General features: G+C 43.8%; 1 protein-coding gene across 1 annotated transcript; it reads left to right on the top strand.

The window, feature by feature from the left end:
• Nucleotides 1-2,086: 2,086 nt before the first annotated feature.
• Nucleotides 2,087-24,854, top strand: T265_13471 (hypothetical protein; the record flags this gene model as incomplete). The annotated part of the gene is made up of 10 exons (XM_009169020.1): nucleotides 2,087-2,245; nucleotides 3,165-3,267; nucleotides 4,751-4,868; nucleotides 7,907-8,044; nucleotides 12,216-12,278; nucleotides 16,089-16,149; nucleotides 17,343-17,510; nucleotides 17,627-17,914; nucleotides 19,421-19,508; nucleotides 24,763-24,854. The coding sequence occupies 10 exons, from the start codon at nucleotides 2,102-2,104 to the stop codon at nucleotides 24,852-24,854; spliced, it is 1,263 nt and encodes a 420-aa protein (XP_009167284.1).
• Nucleotides 24,855-25,029: the final 175 nt, after the last annotated feature.

The raw sequence follows: 25,029 nt of genomic DNA, 5'->3' as shown, positions 1-25,029 counted from the left end.
CGACTTGTGACACCTGAGGACATAATGCCGTTTGTTCTGGGTTTCTACCCTTATCCATTCTTTCCACTTTTTACTGGGACATTCCTTCCTCACGGTTGCTTACCAGTTAAGCACCATTATTTACTAATGACGGTGGTGGTGGTGGTGATTGGCTTAGCTTTTTCGTCGTTTACAGCTGACGCCGTCAAGGTCTGGAGACCTCTCCGCCTTCCTAAGAAAGTCTTAACCTTAATAAACCATATCATCCCTCTTAGAAACTGTGTACTGCCGAACACAGTGGGAGTTGATATAATTGACGTTTAGATCCTTCCGCATACCAGCACTCAGCCTAATGCAGGTTTAAAAAATCCATTTGAATCTTTAAACGCGGAAGAGGATATGAAACAGATTGTTCAGAACGTTGTTAACATTGGGTTTCTCAACCGGAATTCGTGGGATGTGAGGCCACCAAACCGCCTAAGGACTGCTAAAAAAATCCTAGGAGAGTAGTCGAAACAGACCGAATCTTTTTCATTTTGACTATCACGTATTTCAGAGTCATCAACTACTCACTCACAGTATCTATATCCTTTCGAGTGATGGCTCGGTGGTCAGGGCCCTTGGTTCAAACCCAACTCCGCAATCCTGATACCATTTCAGCACTTGTTCTTCCTTCGGGTGATATGGCAGGCACCAAGAGGGATCTTAGGCCTGAACAGGTTCCCTTGGAAAAATTCGCTGTTGACTGTGCACTTGACTTCCAAGGTGTGTTCGATTCTGCCGATCGGCCAACGGTCACTAGGAGTGTCCCGGACATTTGTGACCATAATCCGGTAGATATATCCCCATACCTCGGCGGATGAGGGTGTATGGTGAGCTCTCTGAAAGTCTCCTTAAAAACTTTTTTTCCGGCAAGGATGTCCGCTCTCTGCATATCTGTCCAACTTCGTCATCGGTGAAGTGTTGAGGCGAACGCAGAGAGGCCTTAAAAGTCCGGGTCTTCAGGCTACTGGTAGGAACTTATCGCTTTAGAGAACGCAGGTGACGTCGTCTTCATATGTGAAACTTAGCACCGTCATACTCTCTTTCGGCGTGCGCCTTGCACCCATAAATTGCTAAGGTGCGCCTCAGAACGTGTAGCCCATGAACAAGCCCTTTGCATTCCAAGGAAAAGGACGGGCTTTTGGAGAATTTTACACACATATCACCTCTGATGGGAGTATTTTTGATAAATTCAGTGCACGAGTCTCAAAGGCCCGAATCATGTTTGCTAATGTGTAGCACTCGTGGCGTCAGAAAATGCACATCATATGGTCTCAAGGGTCACATGTACTAGGCAACAGTAAGAACCGTATTGTTGTATGTTTGTGAGACATGGTCTCTGCGGACAGACGATTTAAGGCGTCTTCAGGTTTTTGATCACGGGTGTCTTTGAAATGTTACTTGTCTGGGATGCCGTCAACGAATTCGTAACGAGGTAATCGAAGAGAGAATTTGGCTGCGCGGCAGGTGCTTTAATCGCGGGCAATTTCCAGCGCTGTCAGCTGCAGTGGCTCGACCATGTGCTATGTAAGTCGAGTCATCGCCACTGAGACTTGTATTGTTTTCTGTGTCTCCTTCAGAATGGCGCAAACGGCGCGGTGGACAACTTATCAATTAGTGGAAGGATGTTAAGGAGATTACAATAAGTCTACGTTCATGCTTCCAGGATAGGGTCCTTGTGAACCCCGTGTGTTTGGCTGGAAACCGAAAGAAATGACGGCCAATCTATGTCAGTGGTGCCCTTGCTGTCAATTTCTTTCGGGACAAAGTGGTGGATATACAGAAGCTTGTGAAGTGTAGACAATAGAAGACCAGATCAAGAGGATACTCTGTAGAGTATTCCTTACCCCCTTAAATGGCAGATGCTATAGTTTCGGGCCGAGTGCATGCATCAATCATTCGCACCACTTGGGGACAACATCAAGCTAATGAATCACCGTTAGTCACCACAACTGTGGACTGCTTGAACCCACTCTTCAATTCAACAACTGGACTATTTTTAATGATAGCCCAAACCTCTATTGTTTCTTCTCTGTCATTTCTGATTGTTAAACCGTTACTTTTCAGTTAACCGACTGAAATGGAGGTTCCACTGGTAGAATTTCAGGGTGCCACTAACTTGCACCATCGTGGACCTAATGCACCTTTGTTCAGTGGATCTACTTCGTGTGGCGATGAGTTTAGTGGTGGAATGCCTTTGCATCGCACGACGCCACAACTTGAGGTACGCATTCATTGTTTTTTATTTATGTAGATTTTAACCAGGTCTTTAATTTTGGGTTGCTCCTTTTTTTGCATCACACTTCATAGTTCTCGCTGAAAATGCACCAGTTTTCGTTCTTTTCTTAGTTTGGCTTTCTTCGGGCTCGCATCTTGTGTTTATTTCATCAAACACTATTTTTTATGTTTCCCATCATTTGCCAGAAAGTGTTCATACACCACTAACTTCTCGTGCACCCATGTAGATGATTCGCATATTTATACGTAGATTCGAAGTGTCATCTCTTGGTGTTCTGTATCATACCTCTTTCCTTAAGGCCCGCTCCAACACCAAGCAATGTGTGCTATTAATTTACGGTCTTCGGGACAATCGTTCTATTTGGTCGACTATTGCAGCTCTGATTCCTGTGTGCTTCGCTGTGTCACTTGAATGTGATATCCCACATAAGGTCATGTCATAGCCATGCAGAAGCGATATGGTGTTAAAAAGTGAAGCTAGTTCGTGAAAAGTACTCCGACAAACTGTGCTACTCTAAGTGGCCCTGTCTAGTTTTGCTTCCGTTTTGGTTCTGTTTACTTCAAAAAGGAAGTGCTGTGTAATCAGCAATATGGATATCACATCTATACGAAATTCCGGTACAAGCTCACTCTATCGGGCGTATGGCAGCTGCAGATGGCATGCACATTTTCGGTCAATTCGAACTTCTCCAACGCCTTACTGTCTTTATTTGAAATTGGTATCAAGCAAACGTCCTCACATTTGATAATGACTCTAAACAAACGAATTGTTGTCTAACAGTGGCATGTATGAACATTGTCTGACGTTCTCACTTAGATGTACCAACAGCTACATAAAGCCAAAAGTTACATTTTGTTGCCCGCAGTATTCACCCATCTTCCGAAAATTCATGTCTCCACTTCAGGAACATGAGATCCTCACATCTACTGGAGTTCCCCAACGTGTTTACGTTCAACGAGGTCATGGGAAACTGGCGTTGCTGACCTATCATGACATTGGCACAAACCGTAAGTTTGCTTGCTTGTTTATCTGCAATTTCATCGCTTCAGTGTTTCGGTGCCTTGTTGATAATTGGAGGTGACTGAAGCTTGTGTAGACCTAGCAACACAAAACCCCCATCACTCATGGCGAAATGCAGCTCCAACTATTTTACAAAAGTCGCACTGGGAAATAACAACACCGTAGGCCTTTAAAGCTGCTCTCCACGGGTCTGTGCAGGATGGAACAGGAACAGGGTGGAAGAACGATTTACACATCATGGAAGTGAAAAGCGTTATCACAGATCCACAGCCTCCTACTTAATGGGTGCTGTACCAGCTGAGATACTGTACAGCTGTCCCACATGCACGAAGCAATGAATCCGATGTTGGAGACATGCTGACTGAAATTCCTATGGGGAGTCTTAACCATACCCGCTGCTACAGACATGTTAACTGATGCCTCTCCGTGAGTACCTATTTGAATTGAATGTAGGCTTGACCATCATTACGTTTGGGTTAATCACCGGTGTTGGGAGGCGCGTCTTCGGAATCAGTGCAGCTCCACGAGGAAGTACTTTTAGAATGCAGGTTTTTCACTTCGCAATCTTGACCAATGGAGGGCCCCTGAATAACTATACAGAGAACATTTTCACGTCTCCGAAACGGACAATTCACTCGAGATAAAAATACCGAGCTTCATGGTCCTTTGAAATGCCCCAGTTACCTTTCGTCGAACCGCTATTGTCCTCATCACAGATGAACTCTGCCACGGTCTCTTGGCGACTCCCCACTGCTTACAGTTCAGCCTGGGATGCAAACACAGTAGCATTTGACGGAACATTTTAATCAGTTTCGATACAAACAGGAGGTATCGGATACCTAAGAGAGGCTGTTTCGGCGATAGTAGTTCGACTTTCATCGAGCTCCCGACGATTGCATTGATTCCTCCTCGCACCGTCATCTTTTGTAGTTTTATCCGAGTTGATTAGACATAACCCTAATTGGCCGTTCGTAACGACCTAGATGATGTGAACTTACAAGTATTGTACAGAATCACCATACTAACTCACTAGTGAATCTGCTAAGTCACAATGGGAGAGTTCACCTCCAATTCCTTGAAGATGGGGAATGTTACCATAATCTGACAGGCTGTTGGGAATCAGATAACTAATCTTTCATCAGCTAGCTACCATTGGTTATAGTAGGTGGTTGATATCATTTCCTCCCTCAAGAGGGAACACCCCGCATCGCCGAAATGTGACACTCCCCGGAAAGTATTTCTGCAACGAAGCTGGGCTACTGTATTCGGAGATATCAGTAGGTTTTTGAGCCCCCGCCAGCATGATTTATTGTATATTGTGGATTTTGGGTGATTGCGTCTCACTGGAGTATCACATATGTTTCCGTTAACCACCAAATTCTTTTCTGATTGTTAACCCAAGCTGATTTTGAACGTTCTGGAAGCCTTCGTTTAATTCTGTTATTTTCTCCACCATTCTCTCCTCTCCAGATACTTCATTTCTTGGATTCTTCAATCACCCAGATATGCGTGTGATCACCAAACACTTTGTGGTTTATCACGTTTGCGCCCCCGGTCATCACGAGAACGCCCCGAATGTATCGCTAGAGTGAGTCTGGCGTACACAGTTGTGTGTATTTCGTATTAAATTCCGTATTCCCAACTGACCAATGTATTACAGTTCTTCATGTTCATCATGTGTTCACGTGTCGGACTATCCACCACTTGTTCCGTCTTGTTTATTAGTGAGAATCTTTCTCTCGATGCCACAGAGGTCACCATTCGGTCCAAACAAGGAGGGGGGCTGTATAAGAGGCGAATGAAGATTTTTCATCCTGGTCAAGCAGGACTTACCGCTCTCAGCGTGCCAAAGCAGTCCTGAGAGAATTATCCTCGGAATTTTCATGTGATGTTATCTAAGAGGCTGCTTTTATCCCCCGTAACGCCAGACTGCAAGTCATAGATAAGAATTAGCATTGCTTCCACCTTGGTTTGCACTTTTTCTTTAATAGCTATGATATCCTAATGAAAATTTAAACCTCACTAATATGACGGCTAACCGATGGCAGTAGCGTTCATACTGTTAGTTTCTATCCAAATTGTCTGACTGACCTTTAGAGATGTGGGCACCTCAGGTGCTTGTTGTAGACTAGCCCTAGGTCTCCCTCTCAAATTTCTTTCCTCTTTCCATTATAAAGCTTTACTCAGACAAATTGAAATTGATGTGCGGTAGTGAAGCGCTTTTTCAGATCTGCTACTACCGTCATGGATGGTGGTGATGTCAGTTTCTATCTCTACTTCATTATCGCCATCGTCTTAGACAGTAGTACAGTAAGTACTAGCGCTTAACTGCCACACGACTTTGAAGGGAACAACTTCCCAGTAAGTACTGGAAATAAGCAGGCACTTATGGCAAAAAACCGTCCGTTAAAATGTCAGTCCGTAATTCCTATTCTCTTGACTTTTTCTTTTAAGTTAATTAAATTCCAAATTATTTACGAAAGGTGAAAGGGTATTTGTCAGTTTTTGTAAGTCCTGCGAAGATTCGCGGTTCCAGTGAAGCTACTGAGTTTCTCGTTGCTCACTTCCGCCCCCCCCCTTCCATCTGATTCCAGTCAACCCACATCCAGTTTCTCGTTGCTCACTTCCGCCCCCCCCCCATCCATCTGATTCCAGTCACACCCACATCCAGATGATGGTTTCCATTTTGCCGGATATTATTCGTGTAGTTGATTGCAGCCAAAGCTGATTACCAAACAAAAATGATGCTTCAGCTCGTCTCACTATCTAAAAGGAACTCCGTGATGTCATCCTGTGTTCTCATTGATCATATACTCCAGGAGAGTGAGATTTTGATTCGGTCCCCCTGTCTGAGACGTAGAAAGGTTTTGTGGGTTTTACCAAATATCTGCTGCATGCCCCCTGGCTGGATATGTCACTGCACGATCACTATGAGATAATTTCTGCTGTGAGCGGGTCCGGTCCTACTTTGCACAGGTCACACAACCGGTTTTGGCAGCAAATGACCCTGTTTTGTACGGTGTTTAAGCTATTTAACTCTGACCAATAATCTGTGGTCTACACAGAGTCCCATCTCGGCATTTTCGTCGACTGTTGAGGTGAGTGTTTATTAGTGTGCCTTTGGCTGCTGTTGTTTCGGTCCCACGCATGTTCGTTGTTGTTCAAGGTAGTGTGGCAAACTGTCGTCGCATGCGTCGGGTTTTTTATGGTTCCCTTAGGGGAGCTACCTACTACTAGTGTTTCTATTATTGCTTCACTGTAAATCTTGGTTGCTGGTTTTGAACTCATCTTACCCATTGCTTTTATTGTTTGGTTTTTCAAGCTGAGTCAGTTACTGCCATTTAATAAAAGAATGCGTGAACTATTGTGCACATATTCAACCCTGGCATGTTGTTGTTCATCGGTTTGTACTTACGTAGAGTTGGGATTGCGTAATGATCTCTTGGTTGACTCGAACGAAATCATTTGTGCACTTTTCGGATTACCGGGTCTACTAGTTCCATTTGTCGCCAACTATTATTGGTTGAATGCACCTATGGTGGACTGGTGCCCGTTTCCGGTTTGGCATGACAAATCGAAGCTCGCGGATGGACAGCCGCGGGCATGCGGTTTACGCTAAACCACATATGTAACCAGCCGTACGACTTATTCTCGGTATAAACCTAAGAGAATAAGAACGGAAGATGGACATCCCAAGTTAGTTCTGAAGTCCAACTGATAACCCATAATACTTACAAAAGATGGTTTACTGGACCGCGCCACTCATAGTGCCCAGCCAAGACGCACACGTGAATAGTTCTTGTTTGATGGTCACGAGGAGTCACTTCTAACGCTGCTGTGGGATTAGTACTGCGATCTATCCAGAACATTAATGCTGTATCTCGTAGACGGATATGGAAACAGCCTGGATGGTGAACCTAATGATATCCGCTTGGGATATCCTGAGGGTCTGCAGTACTAATATACCGAGTCCTCATGGCGTTCTGTGCTTAGCCTTGGTTGGACGTGTTTTGGTCAATACAGTGCTGATCATGAAATGTCACTTCTAGCTCATTCGTCGGCACACCAACGTATTCTAGCTACCAGGATATTTCGGTTGGTCTATAGGAAGATGATCACGGAAAGTCATTTTCACATCCACGTAGTGGTAGCAATCTGTTAACCTCAGGTAGGTCTGATAATCGCACTCAACATACATAAACGTGTACGAGTGAATCATCCAGTAGCATTCAGGCTGTGGATGTTAGTGTTTTCATGATTTCCGAAAGTTTTTACGACTTCGGGATTTCAAATGCATGATTTTCTATACTACTGGGGAAGATCCTCCGAATAGTTGGATAGCAATTTTTGTCATCTATCACCCCGTATTTATTTTCTGCTTGCAGTCTGATCGTGCTTTTTAATTTTAGTTTTCTCGCATCCATCTTTTGTTGGTCTGCCTTCCCATCCAAACTGTGTTATCGTTGTGTAGCCTACAGAATTTTCGTCAGCCAGGCAACTTCCTTTTGCGCCGTTCTTTAGTCGCCTGCTCCCTTCTCTCCTGTGGGTTGAGATTCCATTTGTGTGAACCCGTTTTGTTCCACCTCTGAACGCTAGAATATACTTCGTTTTTAATGTCCAACTTAGCGACGCAGCGGCAAGCAATCACAGTCAATCTTTGCTGGTCGATAAGGAAGGTGGTCCGGAGAAGGCAGCGTCAACTGTTTCCACACGAGCCTCTCATCCAACGTTACCCATGGGCCGGGCAGCTAGTTCGGAAGTTGGGTAAGTTATATATTGTTGATCGTCAGCAGTTTTTAAACACCACCGAAGCAGTGTATTCCACGTTCATTGCTGAAGCCGTTAAGTGGGTGACATTCTTCTTGTCACCAACCACCTGTGTTTACTTCACAGCTATTCCTTTCGTTGTTGAGGTTTTCCATGATATTCTCAGACACTTTACTTCAGGACATTATCAGATCACTTTAACTAGCCTTGCTATTGATTATCCTGATGCCTCTACTTGTACGAATACCTTTCACTAAGTTGTACCGACTGGTTGACGGTCAGAACTTGTAACAATTGTGCGTTAATTAGTTATGATATTTCTAGGTGTTTGTATGAATTCGCAGTTTCTTCCTCCTCACGAAGTTCATTTTTGTTATTGTAAAGCGATTGAGGCTACTGTCAGTAGTTGTCAATAAGGTTTTATCCACTAGGTGAGTCGACCGCAGTGATTTATCCAAGGAAGACTGGATGACCTCTTCCGTGAAGGGTCGAAGATGCTTCCCATAGGGACTTTGTGTAATATCTTTTCACAGAAGAACGACCATCAGAAAAGCCCTCAATACGTCGTCTTTTTGAATGATTTCGAAGCAGACAGAAGCGCACCTGCTGCTTTACTGTCGGCTTGGAAAAGAGGATGTTCTTCAATCGTTTCTTGTTTCTGTTTTCCAGAGACTTCTATTGTGCTGCGGGTACACCTGATTCCCATGAGTTCCATTTGTCCTAATCAAATTTAGCTTGCTTGATATTACCGATAACGCATTTTGTTTCAAAGGACATTTTTGAGGATGCATCACTAGATAGATTGGCCCTACCAGACGCCATTGATGTTTTTAAAGGGCGCTGTCGTGTACCTTTTTATATGGGAACGCAGGCAAAAGATGAGGCTAAGACCCATTTTGTAATTAGTGACGAGGTTTTGAAGTTTTAAGCTTCACTTATTATTTGAAGAGAACTGCCTGAAGGGACTGACCAAAACTAGTCCCTTCTGATTGGGGAAATTGAGCAAGAAATTCTTCCAAAACCAATAATGCTTCTGTTGGAAATTACCTAAATAACGTGCATTTATTATAGCATATATTTACCACATATACTATCGACCGTGCAGACGGTGGCAATTTTTCTTCGATTTGTCCGACTGATCTCATTTCATCCCAACCCCTCGTGGGAATTCTGTGTTGGCAATCATCAACACGTCTTATCCCCAACCGCAAGAATACTTTCTCCTTTTGTGTGCGGCATAGACTAAATATTCGCATGATTGAAGACCAGACATCTGTGGTATAAACGCCTACTGTCTGAGGACTATCTGGTATTCTACAAGGTCCGGCGACTAGTTAGATGAACAGTTTTCCTAATCAATATTCGTCAGGTTGATCTCGTTCAAAGCCGCTTATTGGGAAGCCCACCGTTTGGACTAGGCTTTCTAAAAATTTCGGGTGCTTTCTTTCTCAAATTATGGGTTGTTTTCAATTAGTTTTTCCTAGGATGGAAATGTGTACACGCGAACACTACTGAGCAGTGTTCTGTTGACAACCATAAATGGTCAGATATTTATAAATGGATCGCTCACTAGTGTTTTGTATTATAAGGTCCCGTAATTACGTGACTTGCTATCCCGGTTCCAGCATTAAAGTACGCACAAGAACGGTTTATTCCAACAGTTTGTTGTAGCGGATTCTTATAGGAGGAGTCAGCTCACTCATTGTCGTTCTTCGAGTTTTCCAATAAGCGGTCTTCCGTAAAAACAAAGTCTGTGGAACATCAGGTGAGCCTGGCAGATGGATTCTGGTCTTTTGTTGCGACGATTTTTAGCCGCACTTTGTTTCAACATCTGGTCTATATAGAACACGGGGTTAGCGAACCTGCATGCTTTCCATGTATCTCCGCGAATGAGTGTTCTCATTGCATGTAAAACAGTAGCATAAATCGGTGAACACTACAAGATGAAAATAAAAATTGGTCAAAAAGGAAAATAAGTACGGTCTACGGTGGACTAATGTCCGACGAAACAACGGGATGGAACTTATATATGTTCGTTCGTCGGCCAGGTTAATCTGAACGCTTGGACACAGTGTCGGGTTGAGCAGGCGGATCGTTACCTCCTCAGCTTTGAAGAGGTCAGCTGGAACGGTTTTAAAAGCATGATCTTTTTTGTTGAACCTGCAGTTTCAAGCAAAAGGTCGATGCAACACCCAGATTGCTTTTGCGAGTCCCTATTGTTGTATGGGTCGACAGGCGTTCTTTGATTCTTGTGGACATGTGCCTTGTAGTACGAACCAAATAGTCTGGGGAACCCTCACAAGCGCAAGGATGAATCAACATGATGAATGAGTTGTTAGCTGTTACTCTTAGTGCCAGGGGACAACCTAACTTTTGATACAGATTGAAGGGTGTGTATAGAAATGATGTTGGCTATTTTCGTCACTTCATTCCTCATCTGTCTGCACTAGCAAGTCGTAGCTTGACGAGACAGTGTTTGTACTAGGTCTCCTTTCTGACCGAAAGACATAAAGCTATGAAAATTTCTATACTGTCCAGTCCACATGGTTTTCAACAGATTGTCCGCAGCGGCGTTCCGTCACTCCTGGTCAGGTGTGTATCAGGGAAATACAATGTGTTCTGGTCATTCTTCTCTGAAGTGCACTCGATGGTTAGGTAGACGCTATAAATCCAAGGGGTGGTGTTTTTGATGCCTCCCTATTTTTAAAACTGATAATTCCAAATGGGAATGAAACATCTGCAAAGTTGTGTCTGGCTTTTCGGCGTTGGTCAAATCTTTCTTCTGAATGAATCCTTCACCTAAAGACCGGTTATCAGGGGAGACGAAAATGGAACTGGAATCAAATGTTGGATGGATTTTTCCCTGACTCTGTGTGATATACTGCGTGTAAGAGAAGCTAAAGGGTGCTTTGCCTTCGGCCCTCGCGTCAAAACGGCCGAAGAGAAGACGAAAATACTCGTTCGATGTCGCTGCAAGGTATCCTGAGAAATATATAAGAAAGTGTTGTAGGAGGAAAGAGCCATTCTGTTGGAGGTTATGTTATTGCGATACCGATTGAGTGCTGACAAATCCTGGTCGGAAGTTGTCAATTAAATAGGGATGGCAACTAAAGTGAAGCTTTTTCAGATCTTGGTGAAGTATAGAAGGACAAGGTAACATAATTCAATCGCTTATATGGTGCTAGCATCATTATGTAAGATGCTCTTTCGTCTGAATGCCCATAAGAACTTTTACGACCCATGAAATTCGTTCGGTCGGTTTTGTTTCATTAAGTGCCGTTTTTGTGTACACCCAAAGCAGAGATAAGTGTGTAATCCTGTTTCTTCTATTATCGGTGGCACTGCCTGACTTAGCGTCAACTCATCCAAAGACACAAGGGGCCTAATAAATTTCCAACAGGAATCGAGTGTGTCTTTTCACTTAGCGGGAGCTCACTTGAGCGAACTTCAGTGGGTGCCGATCTCTGCGCAACCGATCCGTAGATCCTATCATGTATGCTCTTCTTCAGTGCATCCATTGCTGGATTCTTAAGACACTAACGCTGGCAGTGTATCGCTGACCTAAAAAGTCTATCTTTAAGTTTTCACTACGGCACTTTCGAAACCGCCAAAATTTCCCCTTCTTACTTCTGACGTCAAGCAGTCTAATGTGTCTAACTATCCCCCTTATTTTCGGTTGCTTAGCTACCCGAACGTGCAGTATGATGACGTTTGGTGTGATGAATGGGTCCACCACTACAATAGGCACACGTTGTATCAATGGCCGAATTGTCGTGAATAATTCGCCCGAGTGATGGGTAATCGTGTTTTGGGCATTCATGGTTCGCATAAAACATAATGAGTCAGATTAGATATTTGAGCACCGAACCTGATTCGCCGTGTTTTCTACCGTAAACACTCAAATAATAGGGTGGTTTGACGAATTAAATTGATGTTAACGGGAAATTCAAGTGGGCCTTGGCTGAAGCTCTCGTTCATACTGTTTTGATTTTGCTGGGCATGTGCCCCCTTGCAATTCAGGTGGCACAATATTCGAAGAATTTTCAGCAACCTGATGTTTTCACTTTGCTGTTAATCGATCTAGTCACTGCGTCGAGTAAACAATTCCTACAAGCAAGGTGATCTCCAGAATGCGCTTTTCTAAACTATCTTCTCTGTGTCGTTCCAGCCTGCAGTATCCGAATTTGGACCAACTGGCAGAGATGGTAACTTCCATTCTCGTTCACTTCGGGTATGTACTTTTTTGTTGAAAAAGCTCACTCTTATTCCATTACAGCCTGTGGTGATTTAATTTGCTTGTACTCGGGATGAATGGTGGTCTTCAGTGCACTCCTGCCGTTAACATGAATTCCTAATACATTCACTCGTTCAATAATGCTAATCGGTTTATCGATTTACCGTGCGAAGCTTAACGTTCGATTGGTTCAGGGACATTTCTTCGCCAATCTGCGAGATAGTGCAAAATCAGTACATGCTAATTCTTGATCGTGACTCATTTTTTTTCGTTGATAAATTGCACCGCCCTCTAATGACTCTTGTGTGCATAGTTCCCCCAGTAGTGTGGCAGCATTCAAACACTTGCCTGTCATACCTGTGTGTTTGAATTTCTGCTATGGGTCGGAAATTGCCGAGTTGTGGGCAGCCTTCACCTGACAGCAGGCATCCCAAGAACGGGATTTTAACGATCACTTAATCTTCATACGTTATCTACACCTTGGCTCTTTGTTCTCCCTTTCACAACGTGCCTCCCCTAGGACAACCTCGTTTCCTGACCTTCACATGAGTCGCTTGTCTGAACAAATGCAACCTACCATAGGGTGTTTCAATGGTATCGACTATCCTAGTGAATAAACTCTGATCAAGCAGTCTGACATAATCACAGTGAAATCTCTCAGCAAAGCTATCCTCAATAATCTGTGGTCAACAGCTCTTATCATTATATCGTTTTGATGCTCTATGGCCTTCGTTTAATCTTTTCATGCTATTTGTAGGGTTAGGCATTTTCCGTCCACTTAGCTAAGCAGCTTGACTATCTGTTTATCCCAGCTGGTCACCCTTGGGGTTAGTGGCAACTACCAAGATGTGGGCTTATAGTTTACTGAGGTAAACTGTGATCAGTTTCCTCCTTTAATTGAATCGTTACGGGAGCGTAGACCAATCGGGGGCGTCATCCTTTGATTGATAGGCCATCACTGTTAACTAAGGTTCATATACACCAGGTACATTCACATTCTATCATGTTGGGGATTCGTGGTTATAGTGAACTCCCTCACATGTGGTCAGATCAGTTCGCCAGTTCAACCTCACAATCAAGTTTATCAGCTCGACAGTGGTTTGCAGATCAACGTACCATACACAAATCACTCAGGGCTTCACTACATGCGCAGTTAGGGCTCCCGTGATGAAGTGACTCATTCCCTTTCTTTTGTCTTCGTGTGTAATGTTTGTTGCTTCAAGTTTGTCTCAGCCTATCAGCTGTTGGATATAACTGATTTCACGCGATTTTACTTTCACGCTTGTCAACTCCGTTGTAGGTTGTGTCTGTATTGTGCATTGTTCCGACATAGGCAGATGAAATACTTTATTCCGGCGTAGGTTTGAGGTAAGCGTGTGTAGCACACATCGTCCCCAGATTGTCCGTTCATATATAAACTATTGACATGCTTATCGCGAATAGAAGTGAAGTTTTCATGTAGTTAAAATTAGACCAAAAACTTGTTGAGTATAATGTTGCGATCGTCCTCTCGGCTTACTGAAGCTGCTTGTGCTCTCTTTTTCGGTTCGACGTTAGGCAGTGTCGAAGTTCAGTACCGCTTTCTATAAAGCTCTTCTATCCTGTTGTCACCTTCATTAGACATCATCACTGTTCGTGAGCTGTTTTATATTAGCACTGCTTTCCGCGTTCTATAAATGTGGAGCCACCCTCGGTTTTCCATTTTTTGCAACTTGTTCAATTACTCAGATTGTTGTTTAACGAGAGGAATTTCCCGGTCACATTTTCCTTCCTCTGGATGGACCACATTTCAGAAGGCATCGCTTTTGGTTCTTTGGTGGGCAGTTTCCAGAGAGGTGTAGCCGAGGGTTTAGGTTACTAGTTTCTTGTGACGACTAATTGTCCAAACCTAGTGGAGTCATTATCAGATGACACCTGTTGCTCTCCTTCAAGTGTACCATGGTTATCTGTCTTTTGTCCAGTCTTCTTGTTAATCCACCCTCAATCAATCAAAGAAATTTGGCACAGGTTTTAGTGGTTTTCTTCAAGGTGCAGTGGTTCGCTTCTGGAAGGAACGTCCACCGTAGTTTTCTTCCCTAGTGTCTTTTTAGTGAAGATTTGACATTTTTGCCATTGAATAAGTCTTCTAGTATTTTGTCCAAGATTACTTGCCCAAGTTTTGGTCATTTATGCATTAGCGGCTTTTTATTGGATTGGTTCATTCTATGAATGGATTCTCTAAAACGACTTGAACGCTAATGTCTGCTTGGACTGACGTTGAAATTTGCCGCAGTCTTGTAATTCTGTCCAAATGGGTCCTTAAAATCTTCACTTTCCGCGGATGTTTCATTGCCTTTTTTAGGCCGGTAACTGTCGTCTTCAAGTTAAGCTAGTTGATTTACAGTAGTGAAAGCGTGGTTATTCTAAATGTTTCAGCGCTTAAGAGGTTCCATCGACACTGTAGTCATTACATCGTGTACTCAGCAGCAAAGGTTCATAAATGAACGCCACTGTGAAGCACATAAAAATCGCTGCTGACTGTGCCGACTGATGATGGCACAGTATACGTGGGTGGGTAGATTATTTTAAGACAAAACGCGTTCATGACAGACTTTCTACTCGGTACTGGCATTGGAATGTCATGAATTTATTGGAGGTTTTTAAATCGGTCTACGTGGAGCAGAGGCTACTCTCAACAACAGACCCCGTGTTAAGCGTTACTCAATTTGTCGATGCTGAGTTGGCGCAACTCAGTAAAACAAGATCAGGTACAAATGAGGTTGATGAGACAAATACGTTTTAGCTGTAGTGTACTCAGACTGTATTGGTTCTGTCTCGAGAGTTTGTGTGACGAGCATTCCGTAATGGGCTGATTTCTGGTTTGAGTGGTCTCTTACCTTGTGTTCAGTGTACACCGGATTTACTGGTGAGAATATTCAGGATGTGAAATGATTCGTTCTCCTGTTTAATGGTTTCTCTCTAGAGCGAGACTACTGAAGCTCCAGTAGTTGTTTTCTCTAGGAATGTGGTAGTATATCTTCACCCGATTGCGATTGGTTTGTATGCATCTCGGATTATGCTTTAACGGGCTGGCATCCGTTTGTGAAATCACCTGTCACATCCACTCATAGTAGGCAATGCCACACGCGATTTGCGTCAAGCTGCATTTGCAACCAAAAGATCTTGGGGTGGACAGGAGGGGGCCGTTCTAGATTTTCAAGTCAAGTGAGGACAACTGAGTCGTTGAGGTCCACAGTGTATTCTAGAACTGGTCTGGTGATCCGAACCCAAAATGGCTGTCTCGTGCTAGCTATTATACAGCTTAGTCCGCACTACGATGGTCACAGAGAGTCCTTTCTAGTACACAGTATTACACGGTGCATATAGAATAAAAGTGAAAATGCTGATGGCCACATAACGGGTATATTAAATCAAGCCACCTGACCTGTAGACGCAGAGACCGACCTGTGTAACCGAACCAATGGCTGACATAAAGGCTACCTACGTTATTCCGAACTTCAAACAGTTTGATTCACTACACCTGCTGTGTAGTCATCAGCATTTCTACTGTAAGCCGGAATTATTCAAAAACTTACAAAATAAATTAGGGGACGTATCGAAAACAATTCGAAAGCTTGATAATCCAAATCGGTGACGAAATATTAAATGCTACTATAGGTTTGCGCCTTAGAACTGAACTAGCATGCGGCCTCTGTAGTTTCCAATTTAATCGATTCGGTATCTCTTTCTTGATTGAGTGTAGTGAACCATCATTTCTTCTCACTCACTTATATTGATGTGTACTGTCTTTTCTCATTCCCTTAACAGAATCGACTACTTCGTTGGCTTCGGCATGGGTGCCGGTTCAAACGTTCTATCTCGCTATGCGGTACGAATTCCTGGTTAAATTTTTATCTACTGTTTAACGCACATATTGGCACCCTTATTTCTTATCCACTAGTGGCCCAAACTCTATAGGTCTTTGCTGAAGCACGGCTGTGGTGTGTCTTAGTAGAGTGTAAACTATTTCCTCGTTAGATTGCATCCAACCTCCTCAGTTCTGAGTTGGTTTGTCGTCAAAAAATCAATATCTAGTCAGACTTGCACATGTCTGTTACCCGAAATTCGTCCTGGTTAGATTGTGGCACTGAAGTACTGGTGGTCAGTGCTTACGTTACTGTCAGCTGTGGCCGTGAGAATGGACTTCTGCCGATACCAATACGATGAGCAACATATTCTTTTTATCATGCCTCTATCGCCAGTCACCCTGCGAGCCATTTTCAACTGCTCGGTAGTCAGAATTTCTGGACTGGATAGAACAAAAATTACACTGGAATTTTCGTTCACGTCTTACTACTTCACTCCATTCATGTTAAGTTTCAAGTAATAATTCTTGGCCGGGTTTAAACATCTCCATGAAAATTAACTCCATAACCCAGTTGCAACCCTCCGTAAGGAGTCTGGGTTGTCAGCATCTCTGAAATGTCAGAACACTTCGGCAGCGATCGACGGAAATTTCTCTGCCTTGCTTTCCGTCTGCACTGCCCAACACTTGCGTTTCATTTGCCGTATCGCATTTCCACTGGCTTTAAATGGCACAAGCAATAGCTCAGATGAATCAGTTACTGCAGTCCCGAGGACGCTCCAAATGTGGACTTTATATCCATTAAACAGTAATTTAATTGTATTCTCGTGGCCTTTGAATCCCATTAATGCACTACTGCGACGTAAATGATATGGTTTGGTGACCTCAGTTCTGTCAAGCATTTTTAGAATTACGGGCTGGCCGACAGAGCCTTGCGCATCTTTGCAAACAAGGAACACACAATTTCCCACGTTTTGGTACTTGACGAAGTGTGAAATTGTGATGAAGGCCACCTGTACCCGGTCTTCTTTTTCGACGAGGATCTCACATTCATCCGAATGGATACCATTGTTGTACTCAACTTTGTTTTACAAATGGTCACTTATACTGTCTCGCCTGTGATCTGTTGGACAGTCCTCTGTCTCCCGCTGAATTCAAGAGCAATATTTCTTTTTTTTTTTATAACTGACATTATGCCCTTATACATTTCCAACCAGTTACATCATCCGGACAACGTGCTGGCTCTATTCCTGCTCAATCCCACGGCTACCACTCACACATACTATCAGAAATATCGTTGTCTTTGGTGGGATATACCGTACCTAAAACAAGGTGTTCTCACAGACTATCTGTTGGAACAGTTGGACGCGCATTGGTTTGGTTATGTAAGTCTACTCGGTGCAATTTCACGGTGATTGTGATGCATTGATCAGTGAACCATGTTGTCGGTTTCCCGTGCCGTTTTGCTACAGTATTTTTCTTTCCTTTCATGTTTATTTAGGGATTGGCTGAAAATGATGATATCTTACACTTTTACCATCAACTTGCACGCAGTCTTAATCCACTCAATCTCGCTGGCTACATACGAGCCTTTATTGATCGAACTGAGATAAACCTAATACGTCCAATTGGTCCTGCAATGCCGGGTGAACCCGAGGCCCCAGCGTCTGAACCAACTGTTATCAAGACGGACGTGTGTCTTGTCACTGGACACCGAGCTGTGGACTTATGTCGAATTCTGGAGGAGATGAACGGACAGATGGATCCTAAAAAGACGCAGTTTCTCACTGTAAGCATTTCCAAAATTTATTTCTGTCCAAACCCGTAGGATGATTGGCCCCTCTTGATCAACTTGCTTTAAATCCTGTTAATTTTTGTCTTACTTTTTCGTCCCTGTTACGTAACCTGTTAAAACTGAGTGCTAGCTTGATGTTTAGCTTGACATTTCATTTACTCTAGATCGCATTACCAGGACGCTCCGTTTTCTGTCGACCCCATAGAGATGGACACATTTCAATTTTCGGTTTTGAAGTGGCTAGTGCAAATGCTCGCGGAGAAAAACTAGTGACCTTAATTCACCGTCACAAGTGGCCTTTTTTCCGAAACAGAGATTCAGCATGAATTCGTTGACATCGGAAATTCAAGATGATTTCGAACCTAGATAGATAGTTTCTGCAGTCCGACTGCTTTGTTTGTTATTGGAGTACTCTGGATTATCTATCAGTTCACTTGTACTGGCGGCAGAGTTTACTCTGGCAGTACCCACCAAAGTCTTCTAACAAGTAGAGTTGAATACCTGCAAGAAACAATACGGTGATAGAGCCAAAAACATCCAAACACACAACGGTCAGTCACATGATTTTTTGGGTCACCAACATCGCTGTACATGGTGATTGCGGGATCCTGGCTTGTGACTTAGGATTTACTTAGGCCACTCCGACCAATGCCTGGTGCACGCAAAAAAATCTTCCATTAGAAACTTGCTCGTACCTCGAAACTAACGACACTTCGTGTAAAACAGTGCATCTTTTCACTACTACTCACAAAGTCGATGAAAGCTCTGGACAACCCACTACATGTTTTGTCCCTCGTGGGACTCATCGGCCATGCCCAGTCCCAGAATCTCCATCGGCCTTATTTTTTACTCGAACACCAAACTCCGTACGCTGCGACAAACGAAGGATTCAGCTGAAGTTCACAGAACGCACCACTTTATTTCGATGTCTGTTACTGAGTCTGATACTTCATATTTTGTATGTGCAACTAATCAAAGGAGATTAGATGACAACGGCTTGCCGCTTGGAGTTCTTTTCTAATTCGATTAAATATCCTATCTCCGACACAGTGGATTTCATAAATAGGAGGGTTAGCAAAGTCAGACAGAGTGAATATTAGCTGCATCGAAAAATCCGGAAACGTGTGGAGGTCAGCAGGAAGAAGACTACACTGGTATTGATCTGCTTACGGGCGAAAACAAAAACTCAATACTGATACGCACTCATACAGTGGACGAGAGGCTTATGCAAGATTTTAAGCATTATCGTGGTTTTGAAACTTGAAGTTCAGGGGCTCCACTTAATTATAGTAGTTGCTTATTCTCTCTGAGTAGACAATAGTCGCATTGTTTCTTCGGTTTGATATGTCAGACAAAACTATACTAGTCATTACTGTAAACACGAGAGTGAATCTTTGCGGAGGAAGTTTAACTTTCAGCATTATTTTTTGTCTGTCAATGCATGCTGAAGTGTGATTTTATGTCTTGGGTAAGACACTGTTTGTTCGACTCTCTTGACAGATTCCGGACTGCACAGGAATGGTGATGGAGGAAGATCCGGACAAATTAGCCGTGGACTTCCTGCATTTTCTCAGAAGCATCGGACTGTGTGAGTGACTTGCCTATCCTTTCGCTTTGAACATTCTAAACCAAACACATGATCAAGTGCAGGTCACTGCGCAGTTGCCAGTAGTCTGGTAATTGTACTATCTGGCATGATCTGAGATTGATGTTTCTCGTTCAAACGGTGCACACCGAGACACTAATCGCAAGGCTGGTCCTTGTATATCGGATGGCTGTATCGAGGAAACCCTAAAGTTATCTTGTGCTGCTAGGAAGCTTCCCTATCCCACTTTTATTTTTTTTTAAAATAACTTATTTCTGTCTCTGCTTATCCTCGGAGTGAACTTTGTTTCCGGTTGTCGACAGCAGTGCTGATTGGTTCATCTTCGTACATCGATTGTGTAGTAAAACTAAATTTCCCCACCTGTCTATGCCTTGGCCAAGCCTGTCTAGGCTTGGGCGACCTGGTAGTATCTTAGCCCTCGTGCTTCCTTCGGATGGCATGGTAGCTAGGCACCGGAAGGGTGCTACAGCTGAACGCTCAAATTTCCCCACCTTTACCCAAATTAACCCTCTGCAGGTGAAGACACAGGCTATAAAGGGCATTTTTCCACCTCCGGTGTAAAACGTTTACTACTTTGTCTTAATGCTCTTGTGCATGAAGCTAGGTTGTGTTGTCACCCACATTGGTAAACCAGGCAATGCGATGGTCAGAACTGCAGATCAGTACTGTTTGTAGGACTAATCGGACTTCGTCATTCAGTGCGTTCTAACTTGTGCCACTCAGAGGTCGTCATACAAAGTGTACTCGGTGAGGCAGTCCCAAAGCAACTTCAATCGTTTGCCTTTTGTAACCAGGAACTTTGCCTGATAGCCTACTACCCCCATCAGGTCAGTGGATCTGATTTTGAACCATAGATTATGCTCAAGTTTTTAGGATGACTGCACTGCTGTTTCCGAGAACCTTGATTATCTATGTGATTGATGTAAACATATAGATCCCATGATCCCTTCGTGCGTTCCAATCGTCCCATATTCTCAACCGTTTTGCTAGAAGTCGACTAACAATAGAAATGACCGAAATTCACTTCTAAATGTATCGATCCCCCACCTCAATAGTCCAACCCAGTGATCTGCTATAAATCATGTACAAACGGTACGTTGGTTCCAACTGCTATAGCTTCGGTTTCGGTAAAATATGATATATATGGTACATAGCTAAGTACTTGGGCAACGGCATAATCATGCAGTTAGTGTTGAATCCGTCTACATGTACTAAAAAACGAGAGACTGGGCAGCATTACCACTGAATGTGTGATAGAGTTGTCCATCAGTTTCATTAACTAGTAGCCCGGTGTCCAGCTTGACTGAGCTGACTGGTTGTTGCTTTCAAACCTCGTTACCAGGTCATAGACTGTTAGTCGTTCGGCCGCTTCAACCCAGGACAGGAGTGGAAGAAAGGTTATTCAGGAGGCAGGCGACCTTCTGATAAGCGGAATCCATACCATATCCAGCGTAACTTATGGGGTGTGTATACACCATCTTTCATGAGATAGTTCATCCATATAATCATCGGGCATACCTCGTTGATCTGATGTTCCAATCACACCTGGCCGATGCTTCAGTTACATCGATGGTCAAACACCGACATTTTCCCTATATCCTCTACGCGTGTAAAGATCACGTTTTCGATCCCCAAATTATTATGGATAGTATCATTGCAGTGGGCATTCCGCCTTCAGCAAACGAATTGACATCACTGCGGCGCCATATGTTTCATAGGTTAATAATTACTTCACTGGCCTTCCATATTCGAGAAGTAATCTCGGCTGCAGCTAGTCCACCGCAACTTATACGACTGTCCAGGTAAAGAGATTTATCTACCACCTCGACTGATTGGTCTAAAAACTTGAGGTTTGGGTCTTCTACCACCCGGCCTTGTAGCAGCACTTAAAACTTCATATAATATATATATATATATATACTGCATACAAAGACTATTTGGATTATTTGAAATGACTTGCACCTCTAAAAGATCTTAGCCAAAAGGAGGAGTGCCGTCTGTATGTCAAGTGTCTGTGAGTGAACACCATGGGATCATCTAGATCCTCTTGGTTTCCGAAGCAGGTAGAGGAGTTTCAAGCCGCTCGTCAATAACGAATTTGATAGGTGTGATGACAGATGGTGGCCTTATCTCACCTCAGTGTATGTGGTGAAATCAGGCGACGACTTGTTATATGCGACTACACGAGTCTGCATACAGCAACGTTATAAGAGGTTAACATTTGGAAGCAACACCAGGCGTCACCTTAGTTTCTGACTATCGACAGAGTCAACGGTAGACTTCAGATTAAGAAAGACGACCGACTTAGGACATTTGAAAGGATGTTTCTGTTCGAGAAGCCGTCCCGAAATAAGGATACTGTTAATAGATCCCAGGCCAGGTTGTGACTGAGCTCTATTCTGACTAGTCGGTCTCTCTCGGTAATTGATAAACCTTGAATACTACAGCCAGCAGGCTGATGCCACGATGGTTCTCGCATGACATTCTTACTTTCTCTTCGTCGACTAGAACCACTTTGGGGGTGTTGCATTCCACAAGTATTCTGCTTTAGTTCTAAGTCATCTTTAGCTCACCAGAGCTTCATTTTTGACAACTACAGTAGGAATTATATCTCGCTGGATTTCTGTTGATTTTGATGTTTTGTTTTGGATGCTCTATTTAGGGTCGTTGATTCTTCCAGCGCTGGATTTCTGTTGATTTTGATGTGTTGGTGTAGATGCTCTATTTAGGTTCATTGGGTTCTTCCAGAGATTGTGTTAAAAGGAGCCAGTTTATCACGCAAGACGATGGTTCCGTGAGTGAACCGCTGGTCTGACTTTTTCGCGAATTATTCTGCTGACACCTATCCGTCCGGCCAGCTGATTGAATCAACTGAAACGGAATACCTTTTTGTCCTGCAATCTCCTGAGCCTTCGCAATCCACCGGTGTTCCGTGTCGTCCTTCAGTCTTTTGATTATTCGACGCTTTGGAGATCTGCGTGGGTGATCGTGGTAGCTAGTTGCTGTCATGGTTTTTCTGGCAGTAAGAGAATCTGCTGATCTCCACGAAATTTACTGTTCATTTGCTCGGATCATATGGGTTGAGCGCGAATAAATTTCAATCCCTCTTCCATTCATCTCTTAACCCATTATCGTCATCGGCATGATTGTGCGTCTCCAGTAGCTTTCCTGCCAGATCAGCTCGATACAGTTGAGCTACTGAAGCTGCTCGAAGATGAGTGGAATCGGTCTGCTTCAACATGCTTAGTGCTGGAAGAGACCAAATTGATAACCTATCATGCACATTGTCATGATCGGAGTCAAGTCGCAGTCTTTCAGTAGGGCTGTCTTCGGTAACTGACGGTCACATTATCACTGTGAATCCATGATTAGCTTGGGGTTGATGGCCTCCAAGTAACTCTGTGAGTACTTGTGCTGAAAGTTCATACTAGCCGAGAACAGACGATGTTCAGCACACAAATGAATAAGTCGCTTCCCATTATCCGTACGCTTAGTATTGACTCCAAAGCTACCACCTAACTGCTTAATCAAGCTCAGTCGTCCAACCCGCACGAATTAAACTCACCTGTCATGATGGCGATATCTATTGATCTTGCTGATTAAAATTGTCGTGACAGATCTCGATAAAAACCATCTTCAGCACTGCAGTCTGTCTGAGAATTCAGACACTGTTTACCGCATCAACCTGCATTGATCTCAATTGAACTAGACAACTTTGTAGCGGAAAGACGGCTGTCTGTTTGAATCTAGTCCACTAAAGTTCCATCAGCTCTAGGGCTGAATGCAACTTTTACGCCACAGATATCACGAGCTGTTTTGTCAGGTCACCAGAACCCGAAGAGTTCTTTTGTCCTAAGTTGCTTGAGGTGCATCGCCTAGGTGAGGTCTTGTGTGTCCTTTTCGGAGACACTGCAAATCGACAGAAGTGGGAAGCAAAGTTTCAGCGTAGGATGCTTGTCTGCCAATTTGGCAGAGCTCCAATGTGGATCAGATCTTTTGAGTTTAGTAGGTTTGATGTGGCTTATTATACTGGGTGGTAACTTAGACACGGAAGATTGCTTTGAGGGCTGGGAAGTCGATTAGCCGCAGTGGGCCAGTGGAATGGTAAAGAACGGTATTTGCTTGAGGTGCAGTGAACAAAGATCTGCAAGGGTGAATGGTACTTATCGGTTGCCAATTCAGACGAAGGGGTTTTGCTTGAAGCATTCCACCTTGGGCTTTTGACATGAAATTCGGACCCACAATGTAATGGGGGAATGTAAAACTGCTCTTGACCCAAAAGCCTGGCGCACAAGCTAGTGAGCAGCAAGGCTTTTTATGGAACCTTACCCGAAACCTCCGAGAAACTAGTCATAAATGTCCCACTCCTGATTCTGATGCGCGTAACAGGTGCTTTTTTAAGGGTTGGGCTATCTACATGATTTTACCGTATTTTGACCTTGTCGGATGATTTTCGGACGGTCACGGTCAGCATTTTGGCACTTGACGTGCGCGGTTTTAGGGCCTATCGTGACCACGCAAGGCGCTTTATTTCCATATTGCTAGCCCCAAAAGGTACCAACCAAACACGAAAAAAAAGGTTTCTGAATATTGAGTCCTACATTTCTTGATCCCTCTGTGTTTTGACCGTGGCCTGGTAAAGTCCACCTTTCTCACGGTTCGGACACACATTCGGTGAACACATGAGTGCGAAAGTAAGCTAGTTGCTAATGGATCCATATGGTTGAATTAGAATCCTCACCCCTTAAAGCCGATTAGATGTATAGGACAAAATCCGGCTTGCAATGTCACAATTTTTAGTGAACGAGGGACGCAGCACTTCGGTGAGAGTAATCTTGCAATGTGGTTTGTTTTCCGAAAAAAAAATTGACCGGAGTTGTCAAGCGCACACTATCCTGATAGGCTCCTTTGTGCCACCATTCAATATGCTGTCCACAGGCATTTTCGCTTGCTGGATTGGTGTGAAAACCATCCCGGATAGATTGTGGGCATTCAGCGTTAACTTCTTTGCTCCTTTATCAGAATACATTATTTTGGTATCATGCTCTTCGGAGTATACACCCATGGCTTCTGTGATCAATGTCGTGGTTGTGCACCTCAGAACGCCAAGGACGAACTCAGCTCTTTCACATTTCCCCATCCGTGTGTCTGGTGACCCAGAAGCGTCCGAGTGCATTTCTCTACTCAAGCGTCATCGCGCTGCTGGTCCTGACGACCTTCCACCTGCTCTTTTCAGGGATGGCGGTGGATTCCTCAGCCAGTGCCTGTCTAGCCTATTTGGGTGTGTTTGGGAGAAGATCATCGCAGACAACTGGGGTGAATCGATAGTAGTACCCATTTTCAAAAAGGGTACTCGCAGTGGATGTAGCAACCACAGAGGCGTTAGTTTGACGCCTGTTGTGACAAGGCTTCTGGCGTCATTGATTCTTCGTCGTCTCATGGCGGCACGCGAAGTCTTGACTCGTGAGAACCAAGCAGGATTTCGACCGGGTAGAGGCTGCGT

The sequence above is a fragment of the Opisthorchis viverrini genome (assembly GCF_000715545.1).
Source record: "Opisthorchis viverrini unplaced genomic scaffold opera_v5_69, whole genome shotgun sequence".
In the NCBI taxonomy this organism is placed as follows: domain Eukaryota; kingdom Metazoa; phylum Platyhelminthes; class Trematoda; order Opisthorchiida; family Opisthorchiidae; genus Opisthorchis; species Opisthorchis viverrini.
The sequence above is the reverse complement of the archived record's forward strand: the minus strand, read 5'-3'. Positions and strand labels throughout refer to the sequence as shown.